The sequence below is a fragment of the Nelusetta ayraudi genome, unplaced genomic scaffold (genome assembly GCF_046127955.1).
Source record: "Nelusetta ayraudi isolate G7.1 ecotype Tasmania unplaced genomic scaffold, CSIRO-AGI_Nayr_v1 ptg000031l, whole genome shotgun sequence".
NCBI classification, from domain to species: domain Eukaryota; kingdom Metazoa; phylum Chordata; class Actinopteri; order Tetraodontiformes; family Monacanthidae; genus Nelusetta; species Nelusetta ayraudi.
In genome coordinates, this window is record NW_027466081.1 from 1,478,315 (window position 1) to 1,501,509 (window position 23,195).

The following is a 23,195-nucleotide window of genomic DNA, read 5'->3' on the forward strand; positions in this document are numbered from 1 at the left end:
TACAATAGTCTCGTCTGTTTGCAGTTTCTTACTAAGACAAAGAAAATGTATGCAAGTTATGCTGTGATAGAGACTGCTGGTCTAACACAGACAATGTATGTGCCAAATTATCTGTGGTAAGTACACAAGTCAAATATAGAAATAAACACTGATTTGACAAAGGACAGGAAGTACTTGCTGGGTCTCTTGCATTTCGGTCCATGCAAACTGGCGCACAGCAAAGGGAAATGCAGACTACAGTAAACACACAAGCTAAAGGGGAACAGGAGAAACACACAAGCGCTGTCACCTCACTGCAGGAAGGTTGCAGGCTCAATCACCAGGCCTCAGTCACAATCACAAGAGGCACCTTGGAAACTCCGTATTGGCCAAAGGTGTGAGAACAAATCATTCTGCATGGCCCTGCAATGACCTGGCAACTTGTCCTGGGTTCAACCCGGCCTGGCTCCACGGACAGCTGGAATAGGCTCCCGCAACACCTGCGACGCCCAGTGATGGAAAATGGATGGATGGTTTATAGGCAAATTAATAAAAACCTAACGCGATCTCCTTGGCGCGACGAGTCTCAGCCGCCTCAAGATCTAATCACGCCAGTGAACAAACAGCCTGGTGCAGGCTGGGGCCTGTGCGCTCGAGTAACGTGACGAACCTGTGAACCTTTTGGACTGAGGGAGAAACAGTGTGTGTCGTTGTGCTCTCGACTTCCTCCCGGCAATCCACTGAACCAGAGTAAATGCCACTGTTGGCTCAAAACCTGAGCACCACCGCCGACCCCGCCACCCCTCCACCTGTCCCCGCAGACACCCATTCGACTTCACTCTTCTCTTAGACCCACTTCTAAAAGACGTCAATTCATCGCCTGGTAGAAAATTAATCGGTACAAAAATGTCAATGCAGCTTATCTGTGGATACACTGTAGCCATTGGCTGCTAAAGGAGACTTTGTCGCTTATCAGTGAAACTAAACAAGTCATTCATCACCTGGACAAAACCTTAATCTGGCTGGTGTGTGTTCAGCTAAATCCTGGAACACAGGTTTGCCAGAGCTTCTTTTTTATTCACTTCCACATTACAGTCTTTGTTTTCAGTGGTTAGGTCCACTAAGGTGGTTTATTTTGAGTGCACAGACATTTATATCCATCATGTACTGTGTTTAGTATCCTGTCTTTTATTATGTTTATTTTGCTGTACAAACACTTTGGTAACCTTTGTGTTTATTTAAATTGTGCTTTACAAATAAAGTGGATTGGATTGGATTGGTTTTAAACCAGATACCAGTCAGTTTTCCCTAATGTAAGCACCAGCCCTCTGTCAGCAGTGACCTTGAAAATTACGACAGGTCGAAGAGTGGTTATATTCTTCACCCTTCTTTCTCTCCCCCATATCAACTTCGATCTGATTGCTTTCTGTGAACCTAATCCTGTCTGACTATAAAATCCATCAGGATTTTTATATACAAAATATGATCATAAGACCTTGACGTATAACAGGAGTAGTGAGTTTGCTTGTATTTCATTTTTACACATGACAAATTATTACAACAACTATCTGCACTGTCAGAAATTATTCTATAATTAAAAAAAAAAAAAAAACCTCAGCAAATAAGTCAGTAAAGGTTCTTGGCCCTTGTCTCAGTCTTCAAGCCTCAGCAAATAAGAACTTCAAATATCTATCAAAAAAGCCATTAGTAGACAGTCACATGGTTAAGTAAGTGATCATAAGTCAAGCAGTTTTGAAGAACAAATATGTAAGAATCACGTTAAAATCCTGGAGGGCTAATGATCCTGAACATCTACAATAAAGAAGCATTTCAAAAGTGGTTTAGGGATTCAAACACACTTTTCTCACATGTAATACCTTGTGACAAAGGTGTAAATTATCAACATTTTAAGCCTTTTTTGTTTAGTTTTTCTCATCAAAATCAGCAGGTTTTTACTTCATTGAATCCATGCTGAAATGCTAATATAATATTTGTGTATTTAGAGGGACATTTCCCTGATCTGTACAATTACACACAACTTAAAAATGACTACAGCACCCTTTTGACATCAGTTATATCCATAGACACCCAGCATTTAACCCTCAGACGAGCACTTTGTGACAAAGATGTACAACAGATGTGCTAAACCATAAAGCAGGCCCTGCTTCCAAGTGTTAGTGTATAAATGCTCGCATTGTTTAGTTTCCACTGGGCTCTGGAAAGCAGCTTTTATTATTCCTGGCCTTGTGGTTTAGGAAGTGCAGCAGGACATCATATGATTCGCCAGACACACCCAACAAAAATGCGTGGAGCCGAGACAAAAGGCTTTCATCAAAACTGTAACTTAACGTAAGTAGTTAAAGTTTGTTCACTAACTGTTTTTTTTTTGTTTTTTGTTTTTTCTCAACTCTTCTTTTTATCACATTAACTCCAAATTTCTATCCGGCTGCACTTCACTCTGCTGAAAATAAGAATTTGGTGACGCAAGAAGATGACGTATTATATGATATTTGTCTCCATCTGCTGTTCGTTTTAAGTAATTTTTCAGTTCTCCGCCACAGTCACCTACATCAAAAAAGAAAAGAAATTAAGAAAATAAAATGAGGATCATATCCGAGGCATTAAAAAAACATTTATGAATCTCTGTAGGTCATCCATTGGAGCTATATTAGGTAATAAGGTAATAAGGTGCACTCTTATATTCATATGCAAGCACTGGTGAGAGAATATGAAACCAGCCGACACAGGAAATTCTTCCACACACAGAAACTTGAGTCATTCAGATACCGTCAAATAAAGAACCACGCGACAAAAACACAGCAACCGACTTGTGACAAGGTGCTTTATTGGTATCTGGTGTGTGTGTGTGTGTGTGTGTGTGTGTGTGTGTGTGTGTGTGTGTGTTGAACACTGTAAAAAGCTTTCATTTACACTGAAGAATAATGACAAAATTTACCAGCATCTTAAAATAAAAATAAAAACAAGTTCTGCTGCTAAATGGCTGTTGCCATATGAGAACATATACATTCAGATTAACTGAGGGGTGAGCTGTACTTTCACAGCGCTATGAAATAATAAGGTGACGTCATGAGGCAGAGTTGTTTTCATGGCAAACAAACGGACAAGCAAAATAAACTTTAAACTGCTGCGATGACGACAAAAGAGGAATTTGCCGAAATGTTGTGCTAGCCTTTTAAGCAAAGCTAGCCACAGGAAGCCATAGACGTTTTCACAAAAACTATACAAGAATTCTGAGCTGCAGTAAAGATGGGCAGCATCTTAAAAGTGCCCCATTATTAGGAGAACTAAAACAACGCATTTTCAATCGTAATCATTCAACTCTTAAAAAAAAAAAAAAAACTCTTTGTGACTCAGCAATCATGAAACAGGAATGTAGCAAGGTGTTGACATAACCTTGGATGATATGAGACACAAAAGTTCATTTGGATGTTCTCGGTTGCTTTGGAGTTTTTCATGCAACATCACATGAAACGGCAGAAATTCGCTTCTGGGCCATAGCAGACAGTACATGGACTGTCTCACGCCTCCCTTTTCTGACCTGCAAATGGAAAGCAGTCAGTGAGAAAGAGAGCTGAACTTGTATGGAAGGAAGTGCCTGAAGGCGTAATGATGCTTGTTGCAGATAAAGGATAAAGTCATTAAAACACGACTTTTACTCACTAGACTATATGATTTTCAATTTGATGGCCTGTTGTAATAACGCCATTGATGTGTAATAGCATAGAAATAACATAATAATAATGATGATGATAATATATAATAAAATACAAGTGATAAAATAAAGCTCTGACCTGCAAAATGATGATTGTGAAGAGAACCAGTAGGACCAGGACCGCCAGTATGCCCACGGGAGCACTGATTGCTGGCGTATTTTCTTTTTCTTGATCATCTGACTGTGCCATCTGCACGTGAGGCGGCTCGACAAAACACTCGGACTTCTCTGTGGGGAAAGTGGAAGGCCGCGGATTATAGAACTTGGCGGCAGCGGCACACATGCAAATGCGCATATCGTGACGTTTGTTTTTTTTTTTACCTATGACATGAACGAGTGTGGCATTGGCACGGAAGCGAAGGTAGGGCGGTGGGAAGAGGATCTCGGCCACACAGCGGTAGACGTCCGTGTCTGCGGCTGCCAGTCCAGACATGGTGACTTCCAGAACGTCCACGTTCACCTGAGCTGTGCACTGCAGCGCAAACACAAGTAACGGCGGAATTTGTTGAACGCGTGCAGCCGTGTCTAAAGTGTTTTTGCAACAGTCTGGGAAAGAGTTATTCACATTTATCCACATCAGTATAAAAGAAACGAATGCCTTTCGTTCAAACAGAAAACAAAAATGATTTTCTTGTTGTTTGAGCCTCTTTGCAAAACATTAAATTCATTCATTTTCCATACCCGCTTCTTCCCGAGCTCAGGGTCACGGGGGTCTGCTGGAGCCTATCCCAGCTGTTTTAGGGCGAAGGCAGGGTGACACCCCGGACAAGCCGCCAGTTCATCACAGGGCCACATAGACACAAACAACCATTCACACTCACATGCAAACCTACGGGCAATTTAGAGTCTTCAATTGACCTCACATGCATGTTTTTGGGGTGTGGGAGGAAGCCGGAGAACCTGGAGAGAACCCACGCAGACACAGGGAGAACATGCAAACTCCACACAGAAAGGTCCCAGGCCCGGAATGGAACCGACGACCTTCTTGCTGTGAAACTTCCAAGTATTTTCATTCAAGGCGTTGCAAAGGGCAGATTTGAATCCACTTTCACTAATATATGTGCATCATGTATCATGTCCACCTGATGAACTTAATAAGTATCCATTATATATCTATACTGTATATATGGAGACATAACTATACGTTCTACATACATATATATATACACATACATACATATGTATATATATATATATATACATATATATGTATATGTATATATATATATATATATATATATATATATATATATATATATACGTATATATATATATATATATATATACATATATGTATATATATATATATATATATATATATATATATATATATATATATATATATATACATATATATATATATATATATATATATATATATATATATTAGCCTTAAAAAGATGAATATATTTGAGGCCAGGGGTAGGACTAGATAAGTTTGTACTTCTTCCTACCCCCCCCCCCCTTTCTAACATGAGAAGGGTGGCTGTTTCTTTCGTTGCATGCTTGACTTTGTTTTTGTTTTTAACTATTATTGTTTACATGTTCAAAATAAATAAATAAATGTCACTGTCCAATGTTACTCTGTGAGTATTCTCTATTCCAGGGCTGGCCAAAGCAGGAGTAGACGGATGGGATATTTTGGTGACCCACCTCATAGGACAGGCCCCACCATATTTAGCTCTTTATTGAAATGACTCTTAAAACACTTAAAAACTGTATCAGTGCTGCTATATTATGACTTACTTACATATAATTTCTTCATGTTCTGAGGGCCGCGTACGGCCCCAGGGCCGTAGTTTACCCACGCCTGCTCTTTAGTCAGTGCTATCATGCTTGTTTGGCAACAATTTGAGCAATTGTCTTTTATGTCAAGTGAATACAAAACTAAACGTCCTGTTCTTGCAGCAACCACAAGAACAGGACGTGGAAACATTTCAAACGGCTTACATTTCCACCTTCCGGATTGATGACGCTTTTCTCTTTTTTCTCGGTGAGGTTGAGGATGGACGAGCAGATCTTCTGGGGGGAGTGGAAGCCCTTCAGCACAGTCACACGGATCTCCTCTGGGAAAGGGGAGGACGCCGTGATGTGGCACGGGACTGTCGCCGTGCCATCCATGCTCAGCACTTTATAGGAGTGACTTGGTGTCACAGCTGTGAGAGGGAGAAGAACAGCTTGAGTTGACAAAGCTTGTTTAGAGGGAAGGAGAAAGAAGATTTTTTTAAAATCTATTTTATTTTCTAATTGGGATGCTGTACTGTGTCTGTACTATAAATTAGAATAGGAGCAATACAAAATAAATCAATTAATAAATCCATTAATTAATTAATTGATTGATTGATTATATTTATATGAGCATACATTTCCCCCAAATGTTTGAGTATGTGGGTATATTTGAGTATAACGGGTTCCAACATGTAATCTTCAACTATCACTTTTAACTATCAGTTACAAGTTCACTGCAAGTGATAAGGCATCTCTGTGTGATTTGATCAGATGGACAGATGATGGACAGAGGAAGCTCCGAACAAATGAGACCGAGGTTCAGTTCAGCAATTATCCACATTAAGTTGAAAGGCAATTTGACAGGGTACCCTAATTCTTTTTATTTATTTATTTTTTTACAAAAGCCATCAAAGGTTTAAGGCACTTGTCACCGGTTTGCCAATATGGACCCTTGTCTTGTAAATTCCTTGGCATAAAGGAGCCTTGCTTACCATTGCATACGGGCAGGAGGACAAGTGTCAGGATAATCCATCTCGTCATACAGTCAGCCAGGGGCATCTTGAAAAGTCTTTTGGTGCAACAAAAACAGGAGAGACGCACAAGGCTTCAAATTCAGCAGCAACCAGTGAAGATCCACACACACAGAGAATCCCTTTTTCGGTTAAAAAACGCACCAAAGCGGCAGAACTCACCTTTATAGTGGTGTTTCCTCCACGGCTGTCATGGAAACTTGACAGGAAATGATGCAGTGGATGTGTCTACTGTTTGCCAGTAAAGAGTAAGTGCGGGTTAAAGTGGCTCGGAGAAAATAGAGGAGGGGAAAATATACGGTTCAAAATCTGCTTTTCTCGGCCTTTGGATTGCTGCTAGATTTGATTTGTCCTGATTTTGACTGTTGTGTGTGATAGTTGTGGATGCGTGACCTGTCTTAGTCCCTTTTCACGAGAATTTCCTACTACTCATTTCTAACAAGGCGATTGCGTTTAATTTTGTTGCGCACTTCTTGAATGACACAGTGATGGAAGTTGATACAATTTAATTTGTTCTAAATGAGTGCACAAAATTCTACCGTCTTGTCTGTCGCTACTGAAAAAGCTGACACAGTGAAATTAAGTGACATCCTGACGTCAACTCTGTTTTGCATGGAAACATCTTGTCGGGTATAACCCCTTTGTTCTTGCAGCGCTGGCTCTCTGAGGCTGCTGAGAACACCTTCTTTCAGTGGTTTCTACAAACTGCTGTCAGTGTTTCCGTATGTTCGGAAGCTGCAGTGCGAAACAGCATCACAGAAACTCAAGTCAATTCAACAGAACGATTAAGAAACAAAACCGCGAAAAGAAAGAATTCAAAGTCGTACAAGAAATTAAATCATGCTTGTAAAAAAATAAAGGTCAAAAATGTCATTGGTTGATGTTGATAGTTCATCGTTCTACCTTAATTGGGGCAAAATCACATTTCTAAAGGTAAGCACAAAAATCCAAATCAATCAAAGTTTCTTTCTTTTTCTTTTTTTTTCTTTTTTTTTTTTTACAAAAGCACAAGGTAAGCACAAGCGGCTTTCAGCATTTCAAATCTTAAACCAGGAACTACACCAGGTGTTTTCTTGCTCACGCTTACATGAGGAGAATTAATTCCCTTCGCTAACCTGGCTCCATGCAGCGACTTCCTGAAGTTGTTTGTGCCCTGTATAATTTACTGTTTGACTCAAGAGAAGTTACTCATAATGAATGTTCCAGGGTGCAAAATGAAAAAAAGAAAAATTCTTAAAATTTGATTTTTAGAATTTTGTCATCTTATCATCTATTTAGAAGAGAAAAAACTCTTAGATGGGAGAGGAGCTGTGAATGGAAACTCTCATTTAGCCTGAGTGAACAATTTCTAAAAATCACTGATTAAAAAAAAAAAAAATCTTCTTTTAATTCCTACTAACACTGTAGAAGTTATATTTTAGTGTATGTGATTGTTTTATTGAGGTTAGAGGGTTAATGGCAAATATGTGAGTAGTCACTCTTCTGACTAAATGTGTGTTCTTATGTCTAAATGGGATATTTATTTATTTCAGTTTTTTCCAGGACTGGAAAAAAAAATATGACCACATTTTTAGTCTGCACTGTTTTCCAATTTCTTATATTATGTAATTTGGAAGGTTTATCTGCTGTCTGACATGACGACAATGTGACAATGACGAATGCAGTAGATTGTGGTCCTGAATCAACTTGTTTTTATTTATTTATTTTTTTTTAACCCTTTTTGTATCTGATGGCAGTTAAAATAGCATGAACAACAACCCTTTGTTGTTGCCGTTCGTTTGTTTATTATGGTGTCTTGGTGATTTTACTGTTTTGTTCGAGACCAAATGAGTAGCTGTAATAAACAGTGATATCTGGCATGTTGCTCGGTCACTTGATCATCTTCAGAGGCAGAAGAACAAGTTGACTTCTGCTTTAAGCAGAATTTGTTGCACACCATGGCTATTATTATTTTTGCTTGTATGACTTCTTCTTGTCAAAGGTCAGGGAGGCTTTGAACAAGGTTCTATTGAGAGTTTATGCTTAAAGTATTCTTTGTTTGAAGATAAGCCAGCTTTGTAGATCATTTTTCCATTTAGCTATGCAAATTTGCCAATTTTTAGTATTTTATTTTATTTATTTTATTAATATTATTATTATTATTATTATTTTTACTAAATACAACATACATTGCACAAAGAAAACCTTACAAAGTGTAGAGCAGTCTGGTTTTGGGGGGGGGGGCTTAGCACCATCAACCCACTGCAATATAGTTACAGGTTGCCCCAAAACCCTTTCCCAAAATTTTGTTGAGGCAGCACTAACACCCCTCTGGGACAAAGGCCAATCGTCCAACCTACCTGGATGATCGGAGCCTGGTGATGAGCACGACGGAACAAGCAGAAACACACCCATCACACGTTCGAGCAGCGGTGTGACTTTTTACGCAAATTCACCGAAAGGCCAAGCTCGTCTTTTAACACATATTGTCAGCATTTCGCTGGCACTTTGCTACTTTTTGTGGTTGTTAGACATGACGGTATCTGTAATTGCTGTGTGAAAATCATCTTTTGTACTGGAAGTTTGTGGTAAGCACATGTCAGCATTTCTACTATGAGTCACCAACGGTGCGCCACTACATAACCCTCTGCCAGTCGTGCAAGGCTCTCCGTCTCTGATTCTACTTGTCCCGCCGCTGGAATACACTTGGGTACCGACCCCGTCTGAACCTCATCTCGAACCTGTCTTGCCCTTTGGTGGCGGAAGACCAGGATTTGATCGTATGCAACCGGAACGGTTTGCTCTCAGTCAGCCAGAATTCCTGTGTCCAAGAAAAACCTCTGGAACAAATTGTTTATCTTCAATTGATTGATTGATTGATTCTTTAGTAACCACCCAGACAAGCTGGTGGAATTTGTTGACAGTACAGCTGGTAGGGGTTCCAATTTTTAAACACAAAACGGAGATAGACAAACACATTCAGTGTTTAGAATATTATTAGCAACTGGGATGAACCTGTTTTTGAAGGCTGTAGTTTTGGGGGCATTTGACCTGTAGCGCCTCCCAGTGGGCAGTAGCTGAAAGGCACACTGTTGGAGAAGCCCCAGTTGCTTTTGGGTCTTCCCCCCTGCGGCAGATCAAGACACGCCAAGCCCCTGTTCGAGCTGTGGCAGCTGCTTGGCCCTGTTTGATTTCCAAGGGTCTACCCTGAAGTGTTGTGGTAACGGTCCAAAGTGCAAGAGTATCATCTACCAATTAAAATTTGACGATCGTTTGCGCAATGGTGTAAGGTTTGGAAAGTACCAAATCGTATAATTTCCCAATTGTGGATATTTTTGCATTCCTTCGGGGAGGGAGGCAGGGAAACTGGTAGATGCCAAAGAAGACTTGGCAACGGAATCTGCCTGTCGTGTTGGCTTGGGTTACAGTATGTGGCCTCGGGAGATCACTCTCTGCCATTTGTTTCCCAAAGGCTTTAACATCAATCCGTTTTTTATTTGTATTGCAGAAGTTTGCAAAAACAAATGGCCTCAAATGGTTTTACTTTCTTACAGATGCAACTTGCTCGACCCTTAGATCCTCAAACTGGGTGAGGAACAACTTATAATAGAACAAAGAAACTTCAGAGAGGCGCAGAGGATGGCTAGCAGTGCAGTGGGTGTCACTTATAAAGGTTCTGCAGGTTAGAAACCAGTGGTTAACCCAATAGGATCTTCTTCTTTTTTTGAGCCAATTGAGTTTAAGCTTCATTCATACAAAATTACAAATTTCCTCCATTCTGCAAAGCAGGTGAGCGGACCTCCAAGCTCTATCTGTGCATCCCTCTTGCACCCAGTTTGCTTTTGCGCTTTTCTAGCACTGTTATATTGCATCCTCATGCTCTTATTTGTAAATAAGTACATCTTAATGTCTTCTCTTTATCATTTGAATGCTTGAGCTTCTGCTATGCTCCTTACAGTTCGTTAATCCAGGCAGTGGAACCACTCTTGTCTGGGCAGATTTTGGATTTTGGAGGAAGGCTCATCCTGGTTCTGGTTATCTACAGCAGATGTCTTCATTCAACTGAAGGCAAAAAAAAAATACATTAAACCAGGGGCAAGCCAACCTCATAAGATTGCGTCAGTTAGTAATATCTGTGCTGCAGCCAGTGAGCCTTCACTGCACACTTGCCTTTTGGCATTTCCATTGGTCAGATCTGACAGGCATTTTGATACCTCTCAGCTTGGTCTTTCAAGACTGCTTCAATGGTTTTAGATGTACAAGCAGGATGTTCATCAAGATTGCTTTTAGATTTGACACGTCATTTGTTCAGGGATCGTGTATACCTTGGGTGTAGCCAGTGGTCATTTGAGTTACTTTTCCCTTCCTATGGTCTCCACCCAGTCTTCCCTTTTGTCCTCTGACTAAATCTATTGAGCTGTTGACAAATAATTGACTGATTAACTATTTGTTAACAAGTAATTAATCTGCTAAAATGAATAACTAATAAACTAAAAACTAAACTAAAACTAAACTTTAAACTTAAAACTTAAACTGCTGAAATGACTGATGCATTTATGTATGGATGTATATATTCACCTCCCAGCTTGTGGTATGGTGATTGATGTTGGGTACTTGTATGTGTGGGTTGGCCACACACACAAATACCTGATGGGAGAGGGAGTCGGCCTTAATAACCATTGATTACATGTGTTTATCAAACTCATGGATATGTACATTTATATATTGTGCTATAAAAGGTCATCTGCAGGTCATCTGCTTTGTGCTTTGACTTTAATACTAATTGTATAACTAGAGATTATATAAAAACTGTAGTTTCTATCTGCTAAATTAAAGAATAGTAAAATAATTGAGGATATAGGGACTCATTACTAGATAATACTTAATATACTTAACCAATGATATTTAAAAAAAAAAAAGAAAAAAGAAAAAAAAAAGGATTCTTATCATGCCTGTTTCCTGTTTTTGCAGTGTTAGAGGGGAACTGAAACAGTCAATATTAAGAAAAAAGAAGGGGGCAACTCCTAGTTAGAGCAAAAATAGCAGGTAGTATTTAGCTCGTATAAATGACCTTATAAATGAAGACTGACAGGGTACAAACTAACACAAGCGCTTCAAAATGTATACACAGCCATTGCACGCAAACAAACAGAGAGACAAACAGACGGCACCCGGGATGTTGTCCGTCTGTTTGTTTGCGTCCGCGTTTCAGTGAATGACAGGCAGTGAGAATTACCTAGAATTACCGGAAAATTTTCTGTTTCAGAATAAACATTTTACAACAACATACATCAAGTTTCTATTATCACCACTTTTCCTGCATGGTCATCACGGTGCAAAGTCACATCACCAGTTTAACGCAGGCCACAGATGACAAACAAATATCCACATTCACACCTGTGAGTAATTCAGATCTATGATAATTTTTGAAAATCAAAAATAAAATAAAATAATAATAATAATAAATACAAGCTCGGAGTTCAATCAAACTGTGGAGTGCTTGTCACATACATTTGTGTGTCACGGTTTCCGGTATAAATATTTAAAATTTCCTTTTTCCTGGTCGGTTTTCCCGACGCAACTCGGCGGTCTTATTGTGAAAGTCATTCCCGGATGCCTGCTGCCCCCCCTCCCTACTCTTTACTTGACGTCGTTGGTAGCGGTGCTGGGATCCAGTGCGGCAGGAAGGGAAATAGGGGGAAATTTTCGAGAACTGGCGAAGGGGAGTCGGCGAGAAGCGGGACCTGACGGGCTCGAACCCGAAGACGCTCCGAACCGTTGCAGGGGGACCGGGACACACCTTGCCTCCGTCTCCCGGCTCTTTTATTGCGGCTCCTCTCCACCAATCTCCCCGGATTCAAATAGTAAGTCGCCCATTCTCCTTCCCATAAATGCGTCTCTGTGTGGTCATTTTTCTCCCCTTCTCTTTCCTCTCTCATATTGTGCGCGAGCCTCTCCCCCTGCTTTTAAAATACCGTCTTCGGACCTCGCTTAGTGCGTTTAAGCGTGTCACCGTGTTTATAACATCCGCTGGAATGAAGCCAATTAATCCCGGCAGCGGATTCATGTGTATGCAGATAAAGGCGAGAAGGGGTGGGGGGTGGCCCAGAACACGACCAGCTTCACAGGGGAGACGAGGAGGAGGAGGAGGAGGAGGAGGAGAGGAGGGGGTGCCTGATTCATTTTTTTAGGGCTGCTTAAATGTACAATGTGCAATGATGAGGCGACACACGTAGGAACACGTGCGGATGATGGGTGTCCCCCGCCCGAGACGCACACACAACGCCATACGTGCCGTTTGACCGCTGCGTTGAAGCGTCGCAGGGGCCTTGCGGGAGCGCAGACTGCCGAGCGAGCGAGCGAGCGACCGGCTGGCCTCGATTCGCAGCTCCGGCGGCGGCGGGGTGGTGGTGTTGGTGTTGGTGGTGGTGGTGGGGGATCTCGCGTCGGATCCTGCAGCCGGCTGACAGCGCCTCCCCAGCCCTTGGATACTGCAGCTTCGCTAGGGCTAGGCATGGTTAGCTGACACAAGCAAGGCGTGGCATTCATATAGCATTACACAGCCATGGGCGTGTTCCCCCCGCAGCTGCCGCACATCTGACTTCTGAAATGTTCACTTGACTTTATTAGCGCCGTTTGATGCGGCCTGACCGTCCTGATGCGTCACTGCGCGCTGCTGCGACTACGATTGTTGTTGTTGTTGTTGTTTTTTTGTTGTTCGTATTTTATTTTTATTTTATTGTTTGGATCGATAATTCAGATATTTTGCAGCCATAATTGGCCCCCCTCCCCATTTCCACCACCAATTCACCCCCATTTGATAGTCAGACTGTATTTATGAAGAAATCGATCATGATATTTGAAAATAGTGCTTCAAAACTGTTTAAAAATATATATATATATATATTCCAGTGAGCCTATTATTTAGAGGATAAACCCATCGGACAACCCGTCTCAAACTGAACTTGGGGTGAATCTAGTCATGCAGACAGTAGGGTTAACAATAAAACTACAGGTCACAGAACACGGTATCTATTTGTCATAGATATTTAGAATTTACTCATGAAACGACACATCTGTCTTTTTTTTCTTTCTTTTTTTTTTAAATCAGTATGGGCTTAAACCTTGAAATTGAGTTTATATATTTGTGTCACGGAGTACAGAAGTCCCTGTGTGAGCGCAGTCAGCAGAGAAGCTCTCTGTCTGGGAGCAGCGTTGCATGTGCTGAGACATGACAAACCCAGAAGTGCCATTTCAAGTTTGTCTTCATGTTTTATAGAAACACAAAGTCAAGAGTGCTTTTCGCTGTCTGAGGCTCATTACAGTGATGTTTGTTGTTTTTTTAAATCTGGTCCAACTTAATGCAAAATTTGCATTAGTATGACACATGCAATATATTCTTAATTGTCTTAAAATACAAAAACTCTCTTTAAAACTGTACTTTATATCATATTGTACATATCAGTCACATGTACCTCCTGTGACAGACATGTTTATTTGAGAGTGCATAGACTTGGCATCTCGCCATCAGTTGTTACTATAAGCTGATGCTTAGTTTAGTGGTTCGTTGGTTTAACTAACCAGCTTTCATCAGACATGATTTTATTTCAAAATGTAACTCCGTTCTCTTCGGTCGTTGTTGTGCAAAGAAAAGAAAAGTTTAAATGTGGCGCCCAAAATATGATTCTTGTTGTCGCTCTGTGTTTTCGATGGGATCGTCTGCTCACAACTGTATATTTAAACAGACTTGAAAATAGCAAAAATATAGCACCGAGTTTTCTTATTCGAGGACAACGGTTGAGTTTTTAGAATTGCAACGAATCAAAACGAAAATTTGAATAATGAAAAAATAAAACAGTGCCCTCATTGATTATCCCCACAGTCCAATTCTTGTCAATGTCCCGCGTCCAGGTGCTTGAACAATAAAAAGGGCTATGTTCCAATAGCCATACTGCCGTACTATTTAGTATGCCAGAGCCACAATCCTCTGCAGTGGTGACCATGTGACATGGGCTTACATCACAGTTTACCTTCCTTCTGAATCACATACCTTTGTTTCGTACTGCATGTTGTGCCTGCCACAACTATAAAAACGTTCAAGGTGCAACATCATGGACAGGAGAAGTGCGTCCAAATCGTCTGAGTGCTGCGAGCATTAAGTGTGCACTTATAAGTGCGTGATTTGGACGTGCTGTCAAAGTAGTTGGGAGTGACTTGTTCATCATTGAGAGACGACTAGATTGTGCTGTGGACACGGAGCGCCTGCAAAAGCCTTCTCTCATCCACGCAGAATAAAATGGAAGGACTTGTTATCAGGATTGATGAAAATAAAAGCAAATGATGTCATACTGGTGAGAAGTGGCTCTCAACACCCATCCAATATTAAAAAAAAAAAAGAAAAAAAAAAAGAGAAAATCACAAGGTGTAGGTGGACTACATTATTTTGAACGTGCCTTTTTTTTTTTGCGTTACAACAGTGTGAATATTCTAACTGCCGTTTCAGTCACAGTTTCGAAGCTTCTCCAGATATCTCCTCCAGCTTTGGTACCACAATCCCAAGTGCTGGGACGCACTGCCTCTGGACTGCCGTCTGAAACGAGGCCCGTCAGAGTCGAAACATAATTATCCAGTCAGCTGTGAGACGTCCTACCTTTCTGACACTCTCGCGTGTAGCAAAGTAGGCCACAACTTGGTCTCCCCGGGTATGTCGAGGGTTAACTGGAGTATAAAAATCCCTGCTGCCCTACTTCAACTCGTTGCTGCACTTGCTGGCTTGAAGCAGCCAGTCAGCCCGGGTCATGCATCCGCACAGGATCCTTACTCCTCTTATCTTGCATAGTATCTGCTACTGCTGGGTCGCCTCATGATGTCTTGCTATGATTATGATGTCTTATTGTTTCCTGCATCCAGAGACTCATCTGCCGTCACTCAAAGCTGCGTCGTGGACTAAATCCCCTCCTCGCGAGGTGGTGATTATAAGACGGGAAAGGGAATCCGCTGGGAAACACGATGCACACTTTTAAATGCATTGCCTCAAAATATAATAATGTGGCAACGAGACGATGAACTTAATACAATTTGATTTCAGCACCAATAATTTCATGACTTTCTAATCGAATTCCAATGAAAACGACTGAAGGCCACCAATCAAAGTCATGCTCTCTGGCTTTGCTAACTAATAACTGAGGCGCTGCTGTGAACACAACATCCCATGATAAACTGTTATCTCCAAAGTTGACTTGTTTCATAAAAAAAAAAATCCTGTTAAAGATAGGAATGGGAACTACTTTGGATGAAGAAGAGCGTTCAAAGAGAGCGTCACTGATGCATGAGATGTATCAAACTAGCTCAATGCTTGGTCTCCATTTGTGCACAGGGGTATCGTTGGTATCTGCAGTTATTGGTAGTTTTCAGCGGGTAGTCATTCTGCATTTCCTGTTTACCAGGGGAGAAATAGAAACTTGAAGACAGACAAACAGACAATACAATACATCTAAATATTATTATTGCTATTTTTAAGACCAATTTCTTTATGTCAACATACGAAAATTGACAGCATGCAACCAAAGAATTTTCATTTGATTATGGCATCTAATGTTATCCATGTTTATCCAATAAGTTATTTTTTTTCACGTTTTTGCAATTAGACTCAAAAACAAACAAAAAAAAAAGCAAAATGCACAAAAGTTCCTGTCTTGGTTATTATACTGAACACCTGTCATGTTCAATTTCTCCCTCCCCCCCAAAAAAAAACTCCAAATCTTGTTGTGCTTCCTCTGGAAGCCGTGTGGGACACAGTGCATCGCTTACATCTGTATCAGCAGCCCGACTGCAGATTGTAAAAACATTCTCGGCTGGTGGCTGCAGGAGGTCGACCCCGGATCAGCTGCAGAAGCTTGCTGAATCCCCTCCTCCTCCTACTCCTCCGCCCCCAAAGAAGAGAAGAAAAAAAAATCTGCGATGTTTTAACGCCAAGTTTATGGAAAAGTCATTGCTGCTCTTCTCAGGAAATGCTTCCTGTCTCAGAGGAGAGGCTGACAGCATCAGGGCAGATCGGCTGCAGCGAGCACTGCTGGCGTGAGTAGTTCACAGTCTTGGGGCGCTTATTTTGGCACTGTGGAAACGTGCAGTACCTCTTGATTTAGTTTACTTCACTTGCGGGCTAGCGTCATGCTAGTTCTGTGTAGATGAAATGTGTCGGTAGCTTGGCTGCGCGCATTGTTTGCAGTCATAACAGTGAGGTTTTTTTTCCTGCTGTTTGTTATCGAAACAGGCAGCTGAATGCTGTGACCGTCACACACACACACACACACACACACACACACACTCTAGCTCCCATATGTGGCAACAAATGTATTTGTAATGGAGTATCGGAATTATGTAATCATACTTAACTGTCGCAATTCAAATGTCCAGGACACAGCGGAAAGTTTGTTGAAGGAGCACTTTCAAATTAAAAGTCTTGCTGGCTGTGAGTGATGATGATGATGATGATGCTGCTGCTGATTCAGAAAAAAAAAAGGAAAGAAAAGTATTCTGCAAATGTGCGAGGAGAGTGAGTAGGACATATTTCTAAAAGAACTTTAACCAAAACCATGAAGCATCTCATCCAATATTTAAAATGAGTGCCTCTAAAGTTACAGCTTTTGGACTCATACTGTTTTGCTATTTTTCAGCTGGACCTGACTTGAGGTGTACGTGTGGGCTCATGTAATAATAATACTGTAATAATAATGTAATAATAGTTAAATTAGTAATAATGTAGTAATAAATTAATAATAACAAGATCATTTTATATAATGCTGAATATCTTAGTGTTGTGGCTATTGTGTTACATGCATTTGTGGAGACCCCTTCATCTGCAGCTTTCTTCCAAAGGTTCAGTCTGAGTGTTTGACCAGCAGCAGAAGTCTGTGTTTTTAATTCTCCACAGATGGAGAGTTGTCCTGGCTGCCACTGCTACTGCCGTGGCAGCTCACAGCCCTCCTTGGAAAATCCAGCCTCACTTCTTCTCCGCTGTTTTTATTTCTCTTCTTTTATTTTTTTTTCCACTTGTGTGTTTTTCTCCGGCTACGCTACTCTCACTGAATATTTTCCCCATTCCTCCTTTTATTGGACTCTGTCTGTACTCTGCCTCTTGATATTCAGTCTGGGGTGAGCTGCGCAGCGCGAAATCACCATTGATTTCCCTCTTTTTAACTGTTCATTAAATTGAGTCCATATACAGAGTCGTAGATGAAGCATAAATTTCCTGTGCGATTAAATGGGAGAGAGCTTTGTCCATGAGATTGTGGTTCAGCTATTTATTTAGTAGCTTTCTCAGGTTCTTATGAAAAGTTGAAAGCTTTTGCTCTCTGACTTTGCATCTTGCATAAAGTCAGCTGTTTGACTACGTGCATACTATCGTATGACTACGATGCATTGGGCTGAAATAACTAATGCATCTCCAAATAACACTACCTGTCAACAGCTAAATCAAAGCCACTCAGCATTTTTTTTTTTTTGATAAAGCAAAAATAACAACAGGGCAATAACTTTTCTCTGGTCTTGCAATTGATTGGCTTCAGGTTGTCATATTGCAACCATTTTTGTAGATCATTTTGAAGTAAAACAAACTTCCTTAAACGGCGACCAATCGGCTTTGATTTTATCACAAAAGTTTCCATCTGGTGTGGACACAGACTCTCAAACAAGGGCGACGCCAGTGTGAAAATGAGTTTGAATTTGTTTGAAATTGCTATGACCTGGTCCTGTTTGAACACGCACCAGTTTAATACCGAGTTAATAATTACACGGCGCTGATCCGAAAAAGGAAAGGAAGCACAACCAGCAGTCAGCAAAGTGCGGATGATTTCATAATATGACATGACAGTTTTATCCACTCATTTTTTCTGTGCTTAAAAGGGAAGTTTCGAAGGCTTCAGGAAGTATATGTTGCTCCATATGCCTTCTAGAGTTGGAAATGATGTCTCACATCCTCCGTGCGTGTCCCTCTCCAGCTTCTTGTTTACTGGCCTGGCCTGGGTGGCTTCATATTCAAGAATGTGAATCTTCTGAATCCCCTCAAAATTGTCACGCATCAGTAAACGTCACAGACAGGACTAATGAAGAAATGATTACATAGCCTATTAAAAATGGCAACCAAAACAATTTATAAACAAAAATTGCATAGAGACGCATCCTCTTGCTCAGAATAGAATAGAATAGAATAGAATAGAAGAGAATATAGGCCGATGGTTGGTGAGAGTGAGTGACAGACCAGGAACCAGTTTGTGCGGTGCGCATCCAGTGCAAACTGCAAAGCGATGACATCTAGTGGTAACCTCATTTTTTATACGGCTCCTTTAAAGTGTAGTTCATATCCACCGGTGACTCCCATAGTGTTGCACACTGTTAAATAATACAAAATACTCTTTGTTAGTCTGTTCGTTTGGTATTCTGCAAGAACAAGGAGAGGTACAGACATCGAGCCCTCACGTCTGCGTGAGTTTGTGAAGAAAAGGCTCTGCTTCTCCGTCAGTATTTTTTTTTTTTTTTTTTTTGCTGACTCTTTCAACTAAAACATACTCCGTACTCCATCCAAAACCACAACCATCCTCTGTATGGAAGCGCGCTAGGCCCGAGCGAAGGAAAGAATGCAAGTCCTCATTCTGTCTGCCGGCTTCTGTATCAGCGCAAACCATAATGATGGAGATGTGGATGGCTTCTTGTGAGACGCTCCTCTTTCCGTGAACGGGGGAATAATTTATGACTTTCCCAATTCCCCACTGGAACACTTGGAAAACAATAACTGCAACAAAATGTGTGAATCGTCAGCTTTTTTTAAAACTATCAATTTCAAATGAAAAAAAAAACCAAACAAACAGAAAAACGTACCAGAATGTGTGGGTGAATCCCACTCTGCTATTTTCTCCATGAGATACATTCTCATTTCTGCTGGAGATGAATTATTCAAAAAGTCGGGGCAACGTAGTGTTTGCTACCCGTTACATGTTCATGTGAGAAGAGCAGTGAATGAAAAAGCAGCAGTAAAGTCCAAGTTACGTCCTCTGTGATAAAATTAAAGGACCATCTTATTTTGTTTTTTTAGGTAAACTTCTCCTCATTGATAGTCTTCCTGTATTTTGCTCTTTTTCGAATAGTCCACTAAACTAAAAGATGATTTAGCGCTGTACAAATAAAAGTTGATTGATTGACGTGATTTCAATTTTATGAGCAGTGTGCAAGAACAACATGCTGTCATGAAATTGCGTGCGCCAGTCAGTGAGAAATACTGCAACAGACCTCAAAACCAGGAGCCAAATTTTGAAGGTGAATTAGACTGAAATTCTCTATGAGAACTTTAATTGTAAGTAAGATGTAGTAATAATAATAATAATGATAATACTAATAATGATAATATGATGTAACACAGTGGTAAAAATGTCCTGTTATTTTTGTTATAACTTTGGGATTCCAATTAATCTAAAAAAATTCCTAAACAATGGTTGAATTAGAGATATTATATGTTTGACTATACTAAACTATATTTATTATTTAAAAAGAAAATCCACTATATTTATATATTTAATTTTGTGTTGTACTCACTGCACCACCAAGTGTCTTCATTTGCAATTGGAAAGTTGTGGAAAGGTGTGGTTGGCTTGCGCCTCGGAAAAAAAGTGTTCATAGAAAAATGGAGAATATAAGCACCCTTTTGACCGTTTTGACTTCCCAGGTGGGACTTGGAAAGCAACAGTCTGTCCACAAACCTCTTTACCATTAACAAAACCTATATAAATAGTCCACCTTCTGTGTAAAGTTGAACCTCCAAGTGTCAACATGAAAGAACTAGCAAAGATTTTTGTTGAGTCAGCCTCATTACTGTATCCGTCATCCCGCGGTAAGCTCCTGCCCTCCACATAAGTGTGTTGTGGATCTGTGTATGTGTCAGAGCAGGTTTTAATGTAGCCCAGGGCTATTGTTTGTTCAACTTTGTCCTCCTTTACGCAGCAGAGAGTTCCAAGGCAACCCTTGACATTCAGCCATCACATTGAAAACACACTGACGGCACACTCTGCACCCCCCGACCGCCCTCCCTTGTGTTCAAAATGTTGTAATTTGTTCCCTCCACAAATGTTTCTGGTCAGAGCCATTGCAAGCAGTCAGAAAAAGTGGAAAGTTTGGCACGTTTCGGAACCATGAGAGGCTTTTAGTTTCAGTGTTTCTATGTCCGTAGTGAAGGAAAACCCTTGAAATAAGTCGGTTTGAAAGTGGGCTTTCAGCGAATCTATTTATTTATTTTTCTGTCTAGCCATTTCGCTGGCTATACTGGCAGCGCCTCTCTGTGAATTGTAGGTTATAATGTACAGCAAAACTGCCATTATGAAGGGGGAAAAAAACTGCCATTGCTTATTTTGTAGTATTTTATAGTGTCGTAAAGTTAAGTCAAGAGACAATTGCAGGTGCATACTGTACGGTCTTCATGTTTCACAATTCCTGGACCTTTTGATTCATGTAGTTTGGGAAGGAAATACTGGCTTAGACATTTTTATTTTCATTATAGCTCAGAAACCAACACAACTTTTGTGGGTTTTTGGAAAGAGCTTAAAATAAAACGAAAGCACATAATCAAAACTTGCACGATTAAATGACGGAGAAATAAATTTGACGGATGCCATATCATTTGATGCAAAATAAAGTGATCATCCTGTGCAAGGGTGAAATCAAAGACACCCCCCCCCCCCCAAAAAAAAAATAGAAGCGTAAAAAAAATGATGCAGCAGACTTGTTCATTTTGTCAAATTTTCATTGTAGCAACTCAAACTGATATTCCGTGGGTTTGCCCCCGCATGCTTGTATTTCTGCATGACAACATCAGGGCATGCTCCTAATGAGAGGACAGATGGTGTTCTGGGTTATCTCCTCCCAGATCTGGACCAGGACATCACTGCAGCTTTTGGACAGTCTGACATAATGTCCCAGAGGATCTCTATTGGGTTTAGGTCGGGTGAATGTGAGGGCCAGTCAGTGGTATCAGTTCCTTCATCCTCCAGGAACTGCCCGCATGCTCGAGCCACGTCAGGTCGGGTATTGTTGTGCAACCCAGAACCCAGATCTCCCTGCATCACCACAAGTGTTTTCATCTTTGAAGAGCTCAAGGCCCCAGTGGCACTCTTGCCAATTGTGGTGGTCTTTGGCAAATGCAAATCGAGTTCATGGTGCCACCCTTGTGGAGTCTGTTTCCGATTGTTTGGTCGGAAACCTTCACACCAACTGGCCGACTGGAGGTACAAGGCCTTGCACAAAAGAGCAGATACCGATTCTTCCCATACGCCTGCGATTCCGGCGGCGGCATTTTCATCCATAAATCCTTTTTGGCTTTTGTGAATATACACGTTGCATCCTCACAGGAAGCTCAGACACTCGGCCAAAAAATCACTGATCTAGTTGTGAGCGATGTCCCAAAAAAACAAAACAAAACCTCGCTTTCTAAAATCACAACCAGAATTTTTTTTTTGTTAGCCTGTTGATCGTGTGCAGAACCTTTATCCCCCGCCAATATGAACGCTACGATCATAGGACGTCACCTCCCATTATGCGTTTGGAACAATGCCGTTTTCCTGCGACCACGTTGAGGGGGATTTCGGGGGATTTAACTGGGAGAAGGTGGCTTGTTTGTCAATCTGCGCTATGTGTGCTGTTCTCCTCTTGGATTACTATTGGGGTTTTCAATATAATTACAGTCACATAAGCTTGATTCCACGAACTTTGACCCTTACAGAGACGTATGGGTCAAATTGACCCACATTAAACGGAGCTCTCGTCCTGCGTTCAGGGGGAAATGTTGACTTATAAAAACAGTATTAGACCCGAGAGGAGGCTTTGGCAATGAATATGGAGGACAATGGGGTTGGTGTTATGTGATGTTAAATAGATCTCAAATACCTCTGCTGGCATACAGCATTGGGTAGCATTATGGTCTAGTTGGCACCATGGATGGTCTCCGCACTGATACAAGAACGGCAGTGGCTCAGCAAAGTGACCAATGTAGCGTCTAGGTTGAGCACCAAGCTATCCATAGAGATGTTGACCCAAGCCAAATGAAAAATCACAGCCGTAAAAAGTCAGCCAAAAGAGATGAATAAAGGTTAAAGCCCCAGTGATTGTCATATCCCGAAGGATGTGAAATTTGAGTGTCGAGGAGTGAGGCGATGGGTACCATTTTTACAGTGTTTGGTTTGAGGGATTAAATCCACAACCTACCAGTCTCGGGGCAGACACTCTACCACTAGACCACTGAGCTGGTAATAAGGGAAACAAACGTCTGTGGTCCCAACCGGAACAACTTTTCCTGTTTTGCTGGCTTGCACCTGTTGTTTATTTCATGAACAAGAAAGCAGTTGAAACTGATAAACAACTCCCTCCGCTACTTAACTGACCAGATCAATATCCCACAAGTTTGACTCGTAGGTTGCTACACTCTGATCAAAAAGTGTTCCTCTATTTTTATTTTTTTTAGCAGTGTATAATATTTGTAGTTGACTTTTGCATTGTGTATTGTGCTCACAACATTCTATTCTCATCAACCACTCTTGGGTTGCATGTATTTAGGGTTTGCTTTAACCATCTGTGAAGGGAACAAGCTCTGGTGGAGCTTCAGTCGGTCTTCTTTATTGTTTTGATTTTTCAAATAAATCCTTTGGACTTGTTAAAAGCAAAAGTAAAGTTTATAGTAGCCTAAGTCTGTCAACCCCATGCACCAT

General features: G+C 40.9%; 2 protein-coding genes across 4 annotated transcripts in view; one reads left to right on the top strand and one right to left on the bottom strand.

The window, feature by feature from the left end:
• Positions 1 to 2,804: 2,804 nt before the first annotated feature.
• Positions 2,805 to 6,616, bottom strand: cd28 (CD28 molecule). The gene is made up of 5 exons (XM_076030693.1): positions 6,433 to 6,616; positions 5,663 to 5,868; positions 4,034 to 4,184; positions 3,792 to 3,940; positions 2,805 to 3,538 (listed from the first exon to the last, which is right to left on the bottom strand). The coding sequence occupies exons 1-5, from the start codon at positions 6,497 to 6,499 to the stop codon at positions 3,452 to 3,454; spliced, it is 660 nt and encodes a 219-aa protein (XP_075886808.1). The 5' UTR covers positions 6,500 to 6,616; the 3' UTR covers positions 2,805 to 3,451.
• Positions 6,617 to 12,123: 5,507 nt separating this feature from the next.
• Positions 12,124 to 23,195, top strand: part of raph1a (Ras association (RalGDS/AF-6) and pleckstrin homology domains 1a) — a 40,072-nt gene continuing 29,000 nt past the window's right edge. For 2 of the 3 annotated variants that reach the window (XM_076030809.1, XM_076030810.1), the window contains exon 1: positions 12,125 to 12,314. The gene's annotated coding sequence lies outside the window, so the exon portion shown is untranslated. Of the gene's footprint in view, positions 12,315 to 23,195 lie in introns of all 3 variants that reach the window. The other variant, XM_076030811.1, reaches the window with a different exon arrangement.

Bases quoted from the DNA above. Each gene is read 5' to 3' on its own strand.
- cd28 (XM_076030693.1), bottom strand. From the start codon at position 6,499: ATGCCCCTGGCTGACTGTATGACGAGATGGATTATCCTGACACTTGTC. The intron at 5,869-6,432 runs GTAAGCAAGGCT...TCCCTCTCACAG, and splicing joins CCTCCTGCCCGTATGCAATG to CTGTGACACCAAGTCACTCC. The intron at 3,941-4,033 runs GTAAAAAAAAAA...CTTTCCCCACAG, and splicing joins CACACTCGTTCATGTCATAG to AGAAGTCCGAGTGTTTTGTC.